Below are 20006 nucleotides of genomic sequence, written 5' to 3' on the forward strand. Positions count from 1 at the left end.
GGAAGTCAGGACAACATCTTGGGAACAGGGGAAGGCCAGCCAGGATTTCTCAAGTATCACAGTAGAGAGCTTTAAAAAGATGTGTACCTTTTACTCCAGGATTCCCCTCCTGGAAATCTATGCCAAGGGGAAGATCGTGGATGTGAATATTTACCTTAAGGATATGCAATGAAGATTTTTTAAAAATTAGGCCAACCTAAGTTCATCGTTATGGGCTTGGTGAAATAATCACAGTACAGTCATAACAGCCATCAAAATCACACAGTTGAATATTTCAAAGTATGAGAAAAATTTTAATGTGTTCAGTGTAACAAGCAGTACCAACACAGTTTGTGAAGTATGATTTTTTTTTAATTTCTAAAAAGATTAATATTAACCAATGTCACCCCAATAAATTTAATTAAGAAACAAAATAAAAATATATTAAAACAGCTTTGTTTAGGTATAATTGACATACAATAAATTGCATGCTTTTAAAGTGTACAACATGAGTTTTGACATGTATACACCAACGAAACCATCACCACAACCAAGATAGTGAACATATCCATCACCCTCAAAATGATCTTTGTAGTACTCCTGATCTCTCCTTCCTCTCCCCATTCCCCCAACCACTGATTTGCTTTCTGTGCAGTATGATTTTTTGGGGGAAAATAACACATACACATAGCTAAATGCTCAAAAACAGAAAAATATATCCATTCAAACATTATGGAAGATAATTATGGAGAATATCTGAATTTTCTTTTTTGTGTGTATCTATCAGCTAAATTGTATATGATGAATACGAATTGCTTTTCAATAACAATAAGTCATTAGAGTTATCAAAATATCTGCCACAGATAATTCACAAAGTGAACATAGTAAACTTAGCACATAGGCATCGAGAAATGCCTGTTGAATGGGACATTTTCTGGTGGTGTGGAGTTGCTTGCAAATGTATTTGTTTTTCATGATGTCTATGGTGATGATAAATATATGGGTGATAGCCAAGTGGGCTTTGACTCTAAGGTGTGACTCCTCTGGTGAGGATCACTGTAGATATGGTGGTGGCAATGGGGATAATAGTTGTAGGGTGATGACTGAGAGGTGATGGCTGTAGGAGTGATGGTCATAAAGGTAAGGGCATCAGTCGGGGTGAGGGGCTCTAGTAATAGTGTTTATAAAGGTAATGACTGTGAGCCTGATGGCTGTGCAGTTCATAGTAGCAGTAGTGAGGCAGATAGAGGAAGATGGCTGAGGGGTGTTGACTGTAGGGTAGTTTCTCTAACACTGATGGCAGTGAGGATGACTGCAGGGGTGATTGTTGTAGGGGTGATGGCTATAGGGGATGATGGTTGTAGGGGTAAGAGAATTTTGGGGGTAATGGCTGTAATGTCCATAAGGGTGACAGCTGTAAGGATGATGATTGTAAGGTTGAGAGAGGCAATGATGATGACTGGAGGGATGATGGTTGTAGAGGTGATGGCTGTAAGGTGATGGCTATAAATGGGAGTGATGGTTTTAGGGGTGATGTAGTGGTAATGATGGCAGTGATGACTTTGGTGATGCAAAGTGACCAGGAGCATTGGCCAATAGGCAGAGAGATGGTTCATATTCTGGTCAGTGAGATAAGAGGCCTGAGTAAGCCATATGATGTCAAGTTGATTGGCTACCTCTGAAGAAACAGAGCAGATGAATTGCTGATGATGGACATGAGATGGCAGGAGGGACTTTTCTCTGCTTGTTCAACCCAAGAGCCATCTGCATCAGAATCTCTGGAGACTGAAGCTGGGACTTCCTTCCTCCCTAGGGGCCGACAGGGGCTGCGATTGCTGTAACAGCAGGTCACGTGGCAGGGCTTCCTGTATGCTGCTGCTGCAGGGTGTACATGGCCCTTACCCCTAAGCTGCCAGCACAGCAGTCAGAGTGCCAGCCAGAGGCTCAGTCCATGCCGTGCCCCCCAGACGGTGCAGACGAAGCAGAGCAAGAGGCCTCTGCATCTCAACACCTAGGAGAGTAAGGACAGAGTGTCACCAGGGCAGAGGACAATGTTGCGCCGCAAGCCCTCCAACGCCAGCGAGAAGGAGCCCACTCAGAAGAAAAAGGTGAGGACCATCTCTGGGAACTCACTTCTTTGTTCCTTCTGCTCATTCAATCCGTCCTCTCCAGGACTTGTAGAAGTGGGAAGAGCCAAAGGCCACATGTTGAGTCTGTAGGCAAGGGTCTTTCTTCTAAGGACAATGGGACAGGGGCCCAAAGGTTTCTAAAATAACAGAAGTACAAAGGATACTTCCAAAATTCTAGAGAAATGGAGTTATAGAATATACTCTTAAAATTCTAGAGTTATAGAACTCAACCCTACAATGATGGGATAGAGACTTAAAATTAGGAGCTAGAATCTTAGATTAGAATTTGAGAATCACAAAATAAAATTCTCAAGTTGAATCCTAAGACTACTTCATTGTAGCTCCCCTACACTGGTCCTGCCACCGCTTCTGCCTGAGCATGGCCTCTCAGGACCCATCTCACTCAAAGAGTCCTGCTGGGCCACCCCACTTGGAGCCGTGATGCTCCTAGGTCCCCTGCCCTTTGACTGTAGCCGGGACTCTGCTCAGTTGGTTCAGCTCTATTGCAGCTCCCCTGGCACACTGCTAATGGGACCAAACTGGACATGGGGAGGAGGGCCTCCAAACCTGCAGTGGGATGCAGGGGGCATACAGGCTCTTCCCAGGTGGGGAGAAATTATTGTGAAGAATGAAAAATGAAGCTGGTGAGATGGGGAGTAGGAGTGAGGGCTAAGGAGGAAAAATTTAGGGGGATATTTTAAAGGCCAGGAGGCAAAGTAGCTGCCATGGACAGCAGAAGTATTCATCTTCCTGGAGCAGAGGCTGGACTAGAAGATTCCTTGAAGGTTATGCCAGATCTAAGTTTCTTTATTTGGATTTGAGGATTTCTAGACTTAGTCTTTTATTTGATTGTAGAATTCTCCCAGGCAATTAGGAACAACATCCCACAAATCCAGCGGGATCCTAGGACCATTCCAAAGTAGGCCTGAACCAGGTCCAAGAGGCCCAGGCCTAGCCTCAGGCCAAGTGCCGTATGGGGGAACCCCCTTGTCAAGTGAGCAACTCCCAGGCCGAGGCTGAGACAGCTGAGGCTGAGCTTCAGGTCATTGGTGTGTGCATCTTGCCTCATCTCAGATCCTGGGGTGGCTGCTACTTCCAGCTGTACTCTCCCCACCCCAGCTGCTTGTCTAACGTTGCAGTGGAGGTGGGTGGGGGTGGGGGAGAGATTTATGAGTTTTCACACAGGCTCTGTCACCTGCCTGTCCAAGCCCTGCGTGGCACTGGTCCGAGCAGATTTGCTATTGGCTGACTCTCCTTGGCGAGCAGCCTGCTTCCCCTTGTTCTCCGCCTAATGGGGGTGGGAAGTCAAGACTGCTCTAGACACTGCTGGGCCCCAAACCACATGGGAGCTGAGCTGGAGGAAAGAGTCTGAGAAAGAGCTGACACTTTGACACTGGGACCTTGTGCCACCGCAGGCAGAGGTGTCAGGGGCACACAGAAGGCAGAAAAGTTCCCATCATGTTTCTTCACCTCCATTATTCCAATTCTGTGCTTGGTGGCTGCAATTTCCCCCAGGCCTCTCCCAGGAGAAACAAGGCCCATGTGGTCCTCTAAGGGAGGGTGGTCCAGGGAAAGCTCATTCGTTCCTGCCAGAGCCTGGGCCAGCCTTCAGAGTCACTTTCCAAGCCTCAAACCTTGGAAGTGCCCTTAGAAAAGCCAAGGTGTGCTTCCAGAAGGTGGAGACAGTAACTTCCCTGGGCCTGAAGGCAGCGAGCAGCCAGCTCGAGCATTGTGACCCTGGGCAAGTTCCTTCCCCTCAGAGGGTAAGGTGACATGGTAGAGGGAAAAGCACAAAGGTAAACAAGGCTTCTCTCCCTCCTGCCCTTACTCCTCTTCCCAGTCCTGCCAAATGGCAAAAGTGCTGTGGAGGGAGCAGGAAAGCAGAGTTGGAATACTACCAAGTTCCACGTAGCTGTAGGACCTGTAGGACAATTCATTGACCTTCTTTGGGCCTCAGTTTCCCCATCTCAGAAAATGGGGATAGCTTCTGATCTGTCCACTCAGGAGATTGAGGTCGCATGGATCATCTGGAACAATAAATATGAGAGTCGTCTGTCAAGTTCGTGCATGTGCACACAAGGAGGTGCATGTTGTAGGCATGAGTGGGGGTGGGGAACACAAGGCATAGAAGAACAAGCACGGGGTCCCAGCCCTAAAATGAAAAAAAACAGGACTTAGTAGCACTAAGAGCCAGAACTGAGTGAGAGCTCATCAGGTGCCAGGTGTTGCGCTGTGTGCCCCACCCATCTCTGAGCTGCTTGGCTCCTCCGACAACCTTGTGAGTTAGGGACAGATATTGCCTTTATCCCTATTTTATGCCCAAGGCTCAGAGGCTTACCCAAGTTCACATAGCTGGTAAGCTGAAGAGCAGAAATCAAAGCCAAGAATGGTCAGTCTCCAGAGTGTTAAACCTTTCCCCCTCTACGCTCTTGTCCCCTACTGATCTCAAAAGCACTAAAAAAATCTGATGAGCATGAAAGACTCGACATATCAGTAGGAGAGCTCTGCAGGGCAGATCCAGATGGCTGTGGAGTGAGGGACCTTCCAGGCAGCAAAGCAGAGGCAGGAGCAAGCCCTCCAGGATGGTGGGGTCAGGATGTGGCACCTATTTGTCATCATGGAAGATTGGGGATGCCCCTGAGTGGATGGTAAGGACATACCCCTTGCCTGCCTTTGCAGAGTTTTGCCTCAGTCGAGGTCTTTCTCTGTACTCCTTTTGATCTGTTAGGATGTAGGAAGTGGACAGGGGTTTGTCTTGGGACCTGCCTCCCCAAAGGATTGTCCTACCCCACCACACCCCTAATTTCCACCATACCCGAAACCTCCTACCCAGGGAAATGGAGAGGAACCTGGGCTCCCATTCAAGTGCTCAACTGTTCCCTCCTTCCAGTCTCTCCCTGCCCCTTTCTACCCCAATCGCAGCACACTACATGCCCTGGGCTCCCTTTCTACAGAATGCCTCTAGCAGGACACCACCACCAGTATGTACTTTGTGTTACCAGTGGCTCCTCATTTCCCACAGGCTAATGCCCAAGTTCCTTGGCATTGCTGGCAAAGGCCTACCATGGCCTTTTCTGCTGTACCTCCCACCACATGCACAGGCATACCCACCATTCCATCACCACACTGGAACATCCCTAACTCTCACTGTCGTTTAAAACCTTCCCAGAAACTCCTGGAGAAATCCTGGCTCCCCTGCATGGCCCAGCTCAAATTCACCTCCTCCTCCATGAAGCACTCCTGAATACTTCCTCCTCCATGCTTCCACTGCTCTCCCGGTAGCTCCCTGCAAATGCCACGTGACGTCACCATTGCACTCAATCCATTTCTATAGTGGGGTGATGTTGTAAGCTCTGAGCACAGCAACATGCACAAGTCTCAATAGTCACAAACATGGGTTTGAACCCCTGCTCTTTCTGCTGCCAGGTGTGTAACTGCCTAAGGCATTTCATTTCTGAGTCTCATTCTCCTGAGTTGGGAAGTGGGGCTGTAAGACAGGGCTGTGGTAAGTTTGTAGTAAGCTGGCACACATAAAACACTTCAGAGGGTGCCAGGCACAAGGGAGGTATTTAACCCCTGTTTACTGGATTCCCATGCACGCATGGGCCAGTGTCTGGAGACCAGAGAGTGCTAGGTATACGACTGGAAACAAGGTAAGATGTTACCAATGGGGCACTGTGAGGCTCTGAGGGGGTAATTGGGGGAGGTTTCCTGCAGGGGACAGTGCCTTCAAAACTGGATTTGAAAAACCTGCTTATCGAAGTATAATATTCGTACAAAGTGCATAAATCATAAGTATACCACTCAATGAATTTCCATAATGAACATCCCTATGTAAACAGCACCTAGATCAAGAAATAGATCACTTTCAACATTCTAGAAGCTTCCCTCATGCCCCTGCAATCCCTACACACTCCCGTTCCCCAAGGGTAACCACTATCTTGACTTCCAATAGCACAGATTAGTTTTGCCAGGTTTTGAACTTTCTATATGAAGAACCATATAGTGTACTATGCTGGCTGGTCCCTTCTGCTCAGCAGTGTATCTGTGAGATTCATCCATATTGTTGGGGATAGGTGTACTAAGCTCATCACTATGTCCTAGCCTCTTGTATGTCTCTGCCACAATTCATGTATCTGTTCTATGGTTGATGGGCATGTGGGTTGTTTCCAGTTAAATTGGATTTTGAAGGAGGGAAGAAACTGTGGTTCATAGAAGCGTAGAGTGTTCCAGGTGGGGAATACCCTGGATAAGAGCCTGGAAGTGGGTTATAGGAAAAGCTAAGCCATACACAGACATTTGGACATTCGCTGAGGGGTGGCTATGTCAGGCACTCACTCCCATCCTCATAAAAACCCAGTGAGGTTGGTGCTCTTGCCTTCATTTTACTCATGAGGAAATGGAAGCCCAGAGAAGCTGAGGAACTAACCCAGCTTTACACAGCTGGTCAATGGCAGAACCAAGATTTGAACATTTGCCGGCTGACCCCAAATGAAGAGATTGAGGTTCAGGGAGATTAAATAACTTGCCCAAGGTCACACATTCCAGAATTGAACTTAGCAACATCTGATGCCGGAAAAGTAGTTCTTTCCAAGAGGCTCACATGTTCCCCTTAAACATGAAAAATTATGGTTGGTTCTACCACCCCCCTGGGCAGGACACCCAGGGAGGCCTCACCCCAAACAGAGGCCAGGCAGAAAATCCAAAGGGCTCAAAGATTTCAACTCATAACTGGTTGTCACTTCAGAGACACCAGAAGGTATTCAGGATATTTGGGGCTGCCCCTGATGTTGGAAGTATGCTGAGCAAAAGGCCACTCTGGCCAGCCCTGACCATGGTCACCAAAAGAACTTGTGTAGCCCTTTCCATGTCGTTGGGCTAAGGATGGGCAAGCTGAGCCCAAGTCCCAACATCACCCCCGTGGCCCTTTTGAATGGTTTCCTCCATTTTGGGCTAAAGCTGTGACAGAGAGTCCATAACACAAGGTCCCAAGAGTCAAAAGTCCCCTTTCCAGCCCCCAGACTGCAGATTAATGACAGGAAAAGGAAAGAAGTGCGATTAGAGGGCAGCCTGGCAGTGAGTTTACTCTGCCTCAACAAAGCTCACTCCAGGCCCCATGCTTGCCCTCCTGCTTGCTTTCCAGGCTTGTTAGTCCCTCGGGCTTTAGGGGCGACTCTCAGCCTCCTGGTCTTAAGGTAGTGGAGGGAAGGTCACGATAGGCTCCATTAGCCTATAAATAGCAGGCTAGCCTGCCCTCCTTGGGCCCAAGCCAGCCTGGTGCCCACCCTCTCTCTGTTCCCTCTTTTCCAGGCAGTAAGAGGAGGAAGTTATCCAGGCAGCTGCATCCTAGTCATACAAGAGGAGGAAATAAATGGAAAGTGGAGGAGAGAAGGGGGGAAAAAGGGAGAAAAAGAGGAAAGAATAGTAGGTGGGGAAAACCAAGGAAGGAGGACAGAGGGAATGCATGGGAACCAGAGCAACCACCCCATGCTTTCCCCTCCCCACTCATGCCCCTCTTTTCCAGCTCCCCAACATAGCACAGAAGAAGCTTTCTGACAGAGGCAGCAGGTGCCTCACCCAGGAGGCCCTTGTGGCGGTCATGTCTGCTTGGCCTGATTGCTGACCTAATTTCTGGTCAGCTAGCTTGCTGCAACCTCTAGGAAGGTGTGGCCCCTGACCCTGATTGCTGACGTACCTTTGGTCAACACTACAATAAAAGTACTCCATTGCAGTCCCCAGTAGTTGAGGCCAAATATGTGTGTGTTGGGGGGCAGGTGATATTGCCCCTGCCCTGAGAGGTTGTCACTGGACCCCCCTTTCATAGGAAAGAGGATGTGAAACTTTCAGCTTTGTGCGGGTTGAGGCTTCAGTTCCTCAAGCCCTTATCTCCTCCTGTGTCTACAGTCTATCCCGCTCTATCTGTCTGGTCATCTGTGAACCCTGGTTCCTGTGTGTATCTGTGGACTTGACTGTTGATCTTGATTCAGGTTCAGCCTCCACTCCTTGTGTCTCAAGCCTGCCCTCTTACCTGCCTGGCCCTGCTTTCTGCTGCTGTCTTGGCATGTGCATGCTTATCCAGTTAACAGAGCTCATTTCCTGAAAACAGTCTCGTTAGTGCAAACAGCAGGGCAGGCCTAAAATTCCAAACACTGGCACACAAAAACAGTAGCCAGCTCATCACATTAGTAGCTAAGGATAAAAGCTGAGATGAAGAAAAAGAAAATGGCAACTTTCTTTTACTAAATTACCACCAATCATTTGTGTGTCAAATCTGTGGGCACCTTCTCCAATTGCCTCTGTTGTCGCTTTCCAGAAAGCCTAATGCCAGGTCTTACTGACTCCTGGAGGGAATGTTTTCTCTTCTCCGGACACATATTCACCAGGCTTGGGGCTCTAATGTGTTTACCAGCATTACTGTGATGGGAGACCATGCTTGGAGCAGGCCCAGAGCATGGAGGCCGGGCTGTGGGGTTTGGGAGGACTTGCTCTGTTACATAAAGGTGATGCTATTGTTTGTGCAGAGGTATGCCTCTAGGAGGAGATACAAGGTCGGACAATTAAGTTCACGAACTCGTCCTAGAAAAACTGCTCCATACCTCATTGCTGAACATCACTAGGGTCACCTTAGAAGTACTCCCCTTGGGAAGCTATGCACCGACGCCAGTGCCTAGTCCACCCTTCAAAGCAATTTTGGGACTTTTTTTTGGAATGGTCATTAGAGCTGTCATCTAATACACTTAATGAACTGAATGTCATCAAAATGTCTTCCTTTCAATATTTACTTTATCTTAGGTAAAGAAAGAATTCATTGGGGGGCAGATCAGGTGGATAAGGAAGGTATTCCAATACAGTTATTTGTTTACTGGCTAAAAATTCCCTCACAGACAATGCTGTGTGAGCTGATGCACTGTCGTGATGCAAGAGCCATGAATTATTGGCAAAAAGTTCAGGTCATCTAACTTTTCATGCAGCCTTTTCAGCACTTCCAAATAGTAAACTTGGTTAACTGTTTGTCCAGTTGGTACAAATTGATAATGAATAATCCCTCTGATATCAAAAAAAAGTTAGCAACAGCATTGCAACAAGTTCGCGAACTTAATTGTCAGAACTCATATATGTTTACTCTGACTAGTTTAGTCTTTCACTCCAGGGTTCTGAGGCCCAAACTTTAAGTACTGATGGAAACGTGAGTTTAGTCTGAGGCATAACAGCGGTTGGAGGCTCCTGAGGTCAGGAGCTTGCTCTGGGGCCAGCATTAGGGTCCATTCTCTGCTGAAGTACAGATGAAGTCAGGTAGCTCCAAGGATATCTTGGGCGCTTCACCTCATTAGCCCTGGGACCTCAGGTTTCTGCCCAGGAACAGCTCCTTACTCAATCAGCCATTTTAGTACCACTGATTGCAACTCCTCTGCTTCTTCCAGCTCTCACTTCAGCGCTCCAGCAGTTTCAAGGATTTTGCCAAATCCAAACCCAGCTCCCCAGTGGTGAGCGAGAAGGAATTTAATCTGGATGATAATGTAAGTTTCAGAGACTCCTAGGGGGAGTCTGGCAGGAGGGAGAGGGGAGGGGAAAAAAGAGTTTTAGGATTGGTGGGGCAAAGTCTGCTTAAGTACAGAAAACCCACCTCTCCCACCCACCAAAATCCTGGGCCCCTAGAACTCACCTGCATTGTTTTCAGTTACAAATTAATAAGGCCGAGGATAAAACTGGTGCTAAGAGAGAAAGGGATGGGAGCTTCTCATTCCCACCCCTCCATCCTCTGCCGGGATCTGAAGGCCTCTTTCTACCCCCAAGTCTTGGACCCAGGCAGAGTCACCAGGGTCCCGGGACTTCCTTGTTTTTTTATCACAGATTCCAGAAGATGACTCAGGTGTCCCTACCCCAGAGGATGCTGGGAAGAGTGGCAAAAAGCTAGGGAAGAAGTGGAGGGCCGTGATTTCCCGAACCATGAACAGGAAGATGGGCAAGATGATGGTGAAGGCCCTGTCAGAGGAGATGGTGAGACTTGGGATTCAGGGAAGGGGGTGGGGACAGGGAGGACAGGCGTCACTCTGAAAGGGCATGAATGTGGCCACCTTGATAGCCACTGCTCAGGTACCATGCCTGAAACCCCGATTAAATACAATAAGGAAGGTCACATGGGAAGGGAGTTCATTCAGCCATGGACATGGCAGCAAGACACCATGGTCCTGAGGGACCAAGGGTGGGGTCTGAAGAGGGATGAAAGTTGGGGTAACAGAAGCTTCCTAAGAAGGCAAGCCTGAGGAGATTGTGCAGTTGAAAAGATGAGACAACCTGAGGCAAAAATCATCGACCTCAAAGTTTTGCTTGGAACTAGCCCCTGGGATTGGACAGGCTTGATTTGAAGATGGGCCCCTATGAGAGAAAATTAGAGAAGGCTGGCTTTGCCCAAGCGGGAGGACTGAACAGACAGGTATGGGACAGGCACAGCCAAGTAGCTGAAGTCACACAGTCTGGTGTGCTCATGGTTCTTATAGGAGGCTCCGAGGCAGTGATGTGCTACAGTCAGCACGTACGGGCTCATACCAGCTCAGGACAGCAATTGGTCCAATTTTCAGGAATTTTGTGAGTCAGGTGTGAAACACAACATTATTGAAAATTAAATTATATGAACTTAGAATTAAATACATTATATTAAAAATAAAAAGAATATAGTCAATCTTCAAAACTCATCACTTCTTAATTCTTGGACTGCCTTTCATTATTCTCTATACCTCTGAGGTTATTTGCATCTATAGTCTCTGTGTGGAGGAAATAGCCTATGATGGTGTGCTGCTTGGTCACAGTGGTAGAATGACAATGGCAATGGTGGGGAGTATTTACAACACAGGAATTGGTGAGTGCTACACATCAGGCTTTTTATTCCCAGAGAGGCAGTTGTGAAAGAGTTACCTCTGCACTGAGGTGTGGTGAGGTGGGAGAGCTCTGGAGGCTCATGCATTGCCTTGCCTCTCTCATCTGGAAACTTGGAATGATCAAGTATTTATCCTCAATTGAGGATTGAATGAAATGACAAGCGTGCCTGTCACATGGGAGCACAGTCAAAAGTAGTAACTCTCCAGCACTGTTGTCTGTTTGTGTCCTACCAAAAGCTGGGAGCCCAAGCTCTGCATGTACATTGGCACTCTAAGCTGACAAAGCACATTCACACCACACTCCAACTGAGCCTCATTCTGTGAGGTGGGCAGGGCAAAGACTGTTATTCCTGCCTTACAGAAGAGGAAACTAGGGCTCTAAGAGTACCATGCAGCCTGTAAGTGACAGAGCTAGGGCTGGAGCCAGGCCCCAGTCCTCTGCCAAGCCCAAGCCCATTTCCTCTGCACCCAGGGCTGCCACATGTCCACTCCAGTCAAGGCTTCTTAGAGCTTCCTGCCTCCCCTCCCCTGCAGGCAGACACTCTGGAGGAGGGCTCACCCTCCTCAACATCTCCAGACTGCAACCTGGACAGCCCTGGCCCTGAGAAGATCGCGCTGGCTTTTTCTGAGCAGGAGGAGCGTGAGCTCCTGGCACTCAGCCGCCAGGCATCCACAGGTGAGTAGAGGAGGTGAGGGGACACCTGCTGAGACTGGAGAAAATGACTGTGTTAGGGCCAGGCAGGTTGCTGTCTGGGAAGCAGGGAGGTAAGATAAATTAACCTTTATGGTTTGCCTGCTGGGAACTTTCTCAGCCCTCTTCACATTAAATCTTCACAACAACCTCATGGGTCCAGTACTATTATTATCCTCACTTCATTGGTGTGAAAACTGAGACTCAGGGAGGTTAAGTGACTCACCCAATGTGATGCAGTCTTGAACTCATGTCTGCCTTAGAAGAGCCTCCACTTGTTGTCCCCAGGCCCTGGAAGGCCCAAGGGCAGAGGAAGGGCTGCATTACCTTCTTGGACCAGCCCACCATCACTCTTCCAAGGGGAGCTAAAGGCTACAGCTGCCTGGGCCTCTGACTTTCCGGGCTTGGGTGGGAGTAATAGGTCTCCAGCTGTGAAGACTCAGCCTCTTGGACGCCAGACCTTGGTTTGCTGGGCTCAGGGCACCACTTAGCACCTTCTAATTGTCCATGGGGCTGGACAAGAGGTTTTGGCAGCCCTGCCTGGAGGAAGGCTTTCGGCCTCTGGGCTACAGACTTGCAGAGGCACTTTCTCATGCTTCAGGCTAGTTCCAAGTTCCCCATTCTTTCTCTCATTCCTCAAACACCTCCCTGCCCCCCGACTGAAAGCCATTTAAAATGCCCCTCGTCCTGCCCTTCCCAGACAGAAAGAGCTCATCTGAGTTTCCGGGTGACATTGTAACTAGACATGGAGTCTTACTAAGTAGAGAAAGTAAAGTATTAATGCAGGGTGTGGCTTCTTGGGTAGGAGGAGCACTGGAGTAGAAGTCAGGAGACCTGGAGTGTAATAGACCCAGTACTGCCAATTATAAGATGAGAGGACTTGGGCAACCTCACTCGGCCTGTCTAGCCTCAGTGTTCCCCTGTTCATTGGAGTGTTGGCACAGTTGGTCTCTAGAGGCCCTCCCAATTTGCCCATCTTTGGTCTATGAGCTATTTCTCCTTCTGTGGTCAACTGTTCTCATGTGTGAAGCTCCAGAGGTGAAGCTGTACTTCGGCAGGATGGTCCAGGGGACAGGTCAGAATCCCTGCCACAGTGTGAGACTGGACAGCACCCAGCTTTCTTCTCCAGCACGTAGCCCTGGGACTTATAGACCCTCTGGAAGGCACCAGCTGGACATAACCCCAACTATCTTTGGACAAAGGTGACCTTCTTCCCTGCCCGATCTCCTGCAGGCAGTGAGATCTGCAGCCACAGCCAAGGCTCTGACAGCTTCAGGGAGGAAGCACCTGCCCCCCAGTACACAGGGCCCTTCTGTGGCCGGGCCCGAGTCCACACCGACTTCACTCCCAGCCCCTATGACCACGACTCGCTGAAACTGCAGGTAAGATTGGCACCCGGGCCCCACTTTAGCCTGGCAGTCTGCACCCATAAAGGAGTCTGGACTTAGCCAGGGTAGGACGGTGTAAGTGGAGGCCGAGGGACCACCCCTCGTCTCTCTGCTAATCTGCTCTGCTCTCCTCTCCTCCCACAGAAAGGAGATATGATACAGATTATTGAAAAACCACCCGTGGGCACATGGTTGGGCCTGCTCAATGGCAGGCTGGGCTCTTTCAAGTTCATCTACGTGGATGTGCTGCCTGAGGAGGCCGTGGGGCCTGCCCGCCCCAGCCGCCGACAGAGCAAGGGCAAGAGGCCCAAACCCAAGACTCTGCATGAACTGTTGGAACGCATTGGCCTGGAGGTTTGAGCTTAGGCTTGCACTTGCATCTAGAATCAAGGGAGGCACCCTTGCCCCAGGGATGGGAGAAAGGGCACGTTGTCTATGTGGGGAAGGAAGGATCTCTGGCAGGGGTGGCTTGTAAGCAGCCACACTGGTAGTCTGCCTCTGCCCACAGGAGCACACATCCACTCTGCTTCTCAATGGCTACCAGACACTGGAGGACTTCAAAGAGCTGCGGGAAACACACCTTAACGAGCTGAACATCACAGACCCTCAGCATCGGGCCAAGCTGCTCACGGCTGCCGAGCTGCTGCTGGATTACGACAGTGAGTGGATATAGAAGCTGGGTGGGGGTGTCCACTAGCAGTCAAGGGAGGGGAGACCTCTGCTCGAGGGCCCTATGCAGTGGGGAGACAGTTTCCACACTTGAATTCCAGTCTCAGGCAAAATTTGTAGGGAGAAAGGATGTAAGGGATGAGTGGGCCCCATTCCCTTTGGGATCTAAGGGGGAGATTTAAGGTCAGAGAAGGTAAGGCATGGACTTGAGGCCTCAAAACTGGGTAATGACAGAGCCAGGATTCAGGGGCAGATTTCTTGGCTCCTGCCTTACTGCTGAAGAAGTTTGAAGTCCTGTGCCTGAAAACCACAAGAAGGGCAGAGGTGGTAGTGGGTGCCCAGAAGGAGAGACTGCCTACACTGTCCCTACCCCCAGGGTCCCTATCCCCACACAGAGCTCCCTGGGGTTTCTGACCCTCTCCCTGCTAAGGCCCAAGACCCCATATTCTGTCTCACACCCTTACCCGTGGCAGCGGGCAGCGAGGAGGCAGAAGAGGGCGCCGAGAGCAGCCAGGAGCCAGCTGCGCACACCGCCTCAGACCTCAAAGGGGACATTCCGCGTGACTCGGGATGCTTCGAGGGCTCAGAGAGTGGACGAGATGAGGCGGAGCTGGCAGGTGCTGAGGAGCAGCTACAGGGCCTCTCCCTGGCTGGGGAGCCTTAAGTGCAGGTGGCAGCGGGCCGAGGCTGAGCCCGAGCAGCACAGGCCATGGGGATTGGCCTGGCCTCCCGCAGTGGCCCGCACTGGAGGACTCACACTGAGCCAGACCCGGCTCTCCCCCCCACCCCCGAGCGCCTAGGGCCACAGAGACTGGCCAGGGCCTTACAGGCTTGGCTAGAGTGGTTGAGGAGACGCTGAGGGCACATCCCACCTGCCTGCCCCCTCCCTCCACCAGGTACTGACAGCACAGCCCTCTCTGGCCACTGCCACAGCAAGTGGGGCACAGAGGAGCATCCCCACCCATGTCTTCATCACCAAGGCCTCCAAATTCTCCTCGACCCCACAACACCTTCCCCTGTGGTACTACTCGTGAAAAGGGGGCAAATCAGTATTTCAGCTCAGTCTCAGGATACTAGGGAAGATGGCCATTTAAAAGGATTCTAATTAATCACAGGTAAATTCAGATTGCCCTCAATAGGTTTGAAGAAAGCCACATGTACCTTTCCTACTTTCCTTCTTAACTTTATGAGAGGTTTAGCCACTAAATCACTATGCAACTTGAACCAAGTGCCTTCCCCAGTCTTGGTCTAGGACTGGCTGGGATTAGAATGGATAGATGCTGAGGGCCTTACCAACTCTCATAGTCTGTGACATTAAATGTCTGCTCTCCTGTTACCTGTGGCCCAAGACACCAGTGGGGTTTACTGAGGGGGCTGGAGGAACCTTGGGCTTGCAAATAAAAGGGCTCCTCCTGCTCATCCATTCCATACCTCCCCACGTAACTCAGGCTAAACTGCAACGTCCCCAAGCTGAAAACAATTCCCATACCTCATACAATGTGCACCTTCCTCTTCCACTCCTGGCTTTCTCAAATGACACTTCCCCCAAAGCCAATGGAAGATGGTCAGACATTGTTTCCATGGACAGAATGGCCCCTAAGAAGCCAGATGTGAGCCTGGACCACCTGGACCTACTTGACCTTTTGTGTGGGCCATCACAAGCAAAGAAAACACCTACCTGACAATGGAAAATCCACTATCCCAACTTTGCTAAAGGTTTTCACATACCCTGAGCTCCACAAGGGGAGGGAAAGTATCTATTGGTGCAAACTTCCCTTGACCCCAGTACCAAATCTGTGCCCTGATTTCCAGAATAACCCTTCCCCCGGGACCAACTGACCCAGGGACCAACAGTGCCCACTACATTTAGGACTGCCGGCTTAGTGGACACACTTCTAGACCTACTACCAGGAACTTTGGTAAAGCTAGCATAGGGGGAAGGGTTTGGTGTAAATATGAAGGGGGTGGAGGGAGATAGGTTGGCAGCAATAAACATAAATAGAATGAAATTACTGTCTCGTTATCTTTCCTATGGAGAGAGGGCTGGGGGAGGGACAGACCAGTCTTCTTCAAAGCTGAACACAGCAAAATGTTCTCCATTGTCATTTCAGGGCCATCTGTCCCTTCCCTAAAGATGCTCAGTGCCCTTGACCCTGCTGACCTAAAGCTCCAGTTTTAAGTCTTAGCTGATTCTGCCTTTCCCAGTAATCAGCCCGCCTCAGAGCTCAGGCTCCCAAGGCCACAGTCTTGCTGGGGTCTGAGAGCGGAGAGTAGCTTTCTCTCTTCCTAGAGCTATTCATTTAACAAGAGCCCTGAAGACCTCTACCCCAGTGATGAAGGGCCAGCACTGGGGGCTGTCCAGGGTCCAAGAGAGGGAGATTTGGATTCAGTTAGGCCTTTTCTCTGAGGCTGCCTCTTCCTGGGCCCCATCCTGTGCCCACTGCAGCTACACCATCTCCTGGGAGGTGCAATGGCGACAAGACCCCTGATTTCCTTTGTTTCTGCCAGCATTAACTGCATTAAGCTGGGCAAATTTGAATGAGATCTGCCACCAAAGTAAAGACAAGTCCACTCTGCATCCAGGCCTTGTTCTGAGCTGCACTTGTCCCACTGCCGTTAGTGGCTGCTGTCAGGAAACTGTTAGCATTATCCTCATCAAAGAAACAAGGTGGAGCCCAAAGAGCCTCAAAGCCCCAAAGGTACTGAATAATGGCTGTCATTTAGTGAGCACAACACGTGCGTCAGGCACTAAGCACTTTGCATTTTTTCTCTCATATAATCTTAACGGTATCCCTGAGGTAGGTACTGTCATCTTCCCAATTTACAGAGGAGAAACTTGAGGCTCGGACAAGTTGAAGAAGTTGAGTAAGAAGTCCAACAAGCTTTCAGAGGACCCCCAGCCATCTGGAGGGCAATCTGACCCTCTGTACTGTGCCTTTGACACCCTTTAACCTAGCCATTCCCCTCCAAGGATTCGATCCACAGAAAGAGCCATACAAGTGCACACAGATATATGAACAAAAATATTTGTGACAGCTTTGTCTGTGAGACACTGGAAACAACACAAATGGAGAATTAGTTAGAGACATTATGGACAATTCACAAAATACCATTCAATCATTAAAGATGATGTTGTAGAAAAATATTTAATGACATAGGGAAAATCTTTGTCATTTTTCACTGTTTACTTTTAAATCTTAAAATTATACAAATAATGTACAAACATTCCTGTAAAAAAAGTCTGTGCTATAGAATGGTGAAGAAGTGAGTGCTGAAACATTATTTATAGGGTGATTCCATTTTTATTTTAGAAAAAGAAAACATACACAAGAGAGGTCTGGACCAAATGGTTACCGGTGGTAATCTTGTGAAGCAAGCGGGGTGGAATTGGGGGAGTGATGGGGAGAAGTGTTCACTTGCTACATTCTTGTTTTATTTCTATTGCAAAAGTATTATTTTAATATATATTTTAAAAGGGACAATATTTTAATGCCCAAAAAAAAAAAGAAAAACTAAATGAATCAATAGGTCCAAGCCTCTGGTTTCCAATTTGGGGTAGTAGCAAAATCATTATCCTGCTGCCTTTTAGCACAAGCTTCTGGAAATATGGGGAGCAGGGTGGTGAATAATGCCCAAAGTGCTTAAAATCCACATACACCAAGGAGACCTTATCAGAGGAGACTCCTAAACTTTTAAAAACCCCTGTGTAATGCCTATCTATTAAGTCTAAGCTGGGAGAAAGAAAATATCAGAAAAAGAGAAATCAGACTGAGAAAAGGATGCTTTGAACTCCCCTGCCCTGGGGAGAGGGTGGGAGGTGTCTCAGAGCTACTGGGCTCGTTTGGTCTATAGGTTGAATACAGGCTGAAAAGTAGATAGTTGTGCGATGATTGCAGGACTTTGGGAGGGGCAACAAGGAAATGTAGAGTGCAGGCCAGAGCCTGAATAGCCAGAAAGGCAAAGCCAGGCGGGGCTGTAGCCTAGGGCCCAATGCTCTTCCTCCAGGGCTGCTGGAACCTCCTCCAGCCTCATGGACATCTAGAAGATGCCAAGTGGCTCCCTAAGCCCAACAAACCAAGGTCTGGAGTCCAAGAGACTGAGTCTTCACAGATGGAGACCCTATACCCCCACCCCCTGCCCAGGATGTAACAGGGTCAGGAAGCTGTAGATTTTAACTCCCCTTGGAAGGGTGGAGGTGGGCTGGTCCAAGAAGACAATAGGGCTCTTCCTCTGTCCTTGAGTCCTCCAGATCCTGGGGACAGCAAGTGGAGCTCCTCTGTAGCAGGTAAGGCCTACCAGTTAGGAGTTAGGGCCTATCTGAGTTCAAGTCTTGGCTTTGTCACTCAATTAGGTAGATCATCTTGGACAAGTCACTTAATCTCCTTGAGCCTCACTTTCCACATCAGCAAAGTTGCGATAACAATACTAGTAGCCACATGGGGTTGTTACGAAAATTGAATGAACTAGTGTATGTAAAATACCCATAAAATCAATGTTCAGTGAATCCCTAAATCTGCACCATGCTGCTACCTGCTTTTCACTCCCTTCAAGACCCATTTCACCTCAGACCCCTAGTTAGTGTAGTGACCAAGAGCAAAGGCTTTGGAGTTAAAGTGTCTTCAAATCTTGGCTCCACTACTTACTAGTTACCTGACTTCAGGTAATTATATATATACACATTTCTTTTCTGTAAAATAAAAATAATGATCTATATTACAATATAAAAATGTATCAAGTTAACACATTGCACACCTTATACAGTGTTATATCTAATTGTATCTCAATTTAAAATATTTTTTAAAATAAAAATTAATTTAAAAAGAATAATGATCTAATAATACCTACCTCTTTTGTTTGCTACAGAAATAACTTAGATAATGCTAATAAAGTTCCTGGCACATAGTGACAATAAATGGTGGCTTTTGACTTTTTGTTACCTCCAGGGTACTAAGCTCAAAACTGAGCACAAAAGCCTGCCGATGTGTACTTGTCTGCAGACTAACTGCTATAGCCCAGAGACAAATTGATGTCCAAGGTCCTGGAATTCAGGGTAGAGCCTGCCAGCTTTGGCGCCCAGAGAGGCTGGTAATAGAGAAAAAGCCCACCTGAGGAGCCTGGAGCAGCCTGGCTCTCCCCAGTTCAGAGCACAATGATCAGCCCTGGGCATTAGACTTGTTTTAGGCAACTCCCTTGGACATCCATGGGCTGCTAGAAGAAAGAGGATAAAGGCCTGATTAAGAAGAAAGAGTTGGAGTCCAGCCAGCTCCTCCCCAATTCAGGGTTAGAGGCACCTTCTCCCTGCTAAACCATCAGGGGAAGAAGCTGAGGGCATCAGCACATTCTAGCTAAACTATCTCCCATTTCACTTGCTGCCTTTAATTCTCATAACCTTGCCTTAGACTTCCACAAGTAGGTTCTGATCAGCACCCCTAAAATCCTGCATGAAGACTCTCGCCTCCACAAATTCCCTCTCCTTCTCCCCAAACCCCATAGCAGTGTCGTCTGACACAAGCCCCTGCCACTGCTTCCTACTCACTCCTGGAGACCCCCGCCCAGGTTTTTCACATAAGTGGAGGCTGCAGTGGGGCCATTAGAGATCAAGGGCATTAAAACCAAAGCAAAAACAAGGTTTCTAAAGGGAAGAAAGGGCGCTGATCACTGTAGTCTCAGTGAGATCCAACACCTTCCCCCCTGCCAAGTCAGGAAATTGAGGATGAGGTATGAGGTTTCCCAGCTGGGGAAAAGAAGTAGTTCTCCCACCTCCTTCACAATAGAGGCTACCTTAGCTTCTCACACAACGTTGGCCTCATTCTATATTATTCAGCCAACAACACAATCAACAGGGAAGGAACTACCTCCCCTCTAGACCCAGCCAAGGCTCCTCCTCTAGGAAGGCCTTAAATAAACGGAATTCTATAGTATTTGATATGTAGGCTTCACCTTTTCCTATAACTTCACAGTTACCAATATAGCATTTGTATACGATTGCCTCTGGGACCTGCCAGGGATAGCGTCAGCAAGAGCCCAGGGCACTGGACCTCACAAAGAGACAGCCAACTTGACTGTGGGAACCCGACAAGGCAACTTCCTGACTTCCTGTGCTAAAGAAACCCCACCATCAGTTCAACTTAAGTGCAGGGGTCTGGATAGAGAGTTAAGAGATTTAAGTTTAAAATAAAAACCCAACAATCACCTCCATATCAGCCCGACTATTTTCCTCTGTATGCCTAAAATGGAGACAGCATTGGTCAAATTCACACAAAATAGAAAAAAA

General features: G+C 48.6%; 1 protein-coding gene across 1 annotated transcript; it reads left to right on the forward strand.

Annotated features, from left to right (window-relative positions):
- The first annotated feature begins 1879 nt into the window (after window positions 1–1879).
- On the forward strand, window positions 1880–15741 carry SASH3 (SAM and SH3 domain containing 3). Its single transcript, XM_019717013.2, has 8 exons — window positions 1880–2087; window positions 9530–9625; window positions 9960–10106; window positions 11519–11660; window positions 12909–13057; window positions 13208–13417; window positions 13572–13722; window positions 14206–15741. Exons 1-8 carry the CDS (start codon window positions 2031–2033, stop codon window positions 14394–14396), a joined length of 1143 nt encoding a protein of 380 aa, XP_019572572.2. The 5' UTR covers window positions 1880–2030; the 3' UTR covers window positions 14397–15741.
- The last annotated feature ends 4265 nt before the right edge of the window (window positions 15742–20006 follow it).

The sequence above is a fragment of the Rhinolophus sinicus genome, chromosome 18 (assembly GCF_057876585.1).
Source record: "Rhinolophus sinicus isolate RSI-liver-muscle chromosome 18, RSI-T2T, whole genome shotgun sequence".
In the NCBI taxonomy this organism is placed as follows: Eukaryota; Metazoa; Chordata; class Mammalia; order Chiroptera; family Rhinolophidae; genus Rhinolophus; species Rhinolophus sinicus.

Coding starts and splice junctions, on each gene's coding strand:
- SASH3 (XM_019717013.2), top strand. CDS start 2,031: ATGTTGCGCCGCAAGCCCTCCAACGCCAGCGAGAAGGAGCCCACTCAG. Junction 11,661..12,908: donor CAGCCGCCAGGCATCCACAG/GTGAGTAGAGGA, acceptor GATCTCCTGCAG/GCAGTGAGATCTGCAGCCAC. Junction 13,058..13,207: donor ACGACTCGCTGAAACTGCAG/GTAAGATTGGCA, acceptor CTCCTCCCACAG/AAAGGAGATATGATACAGAT.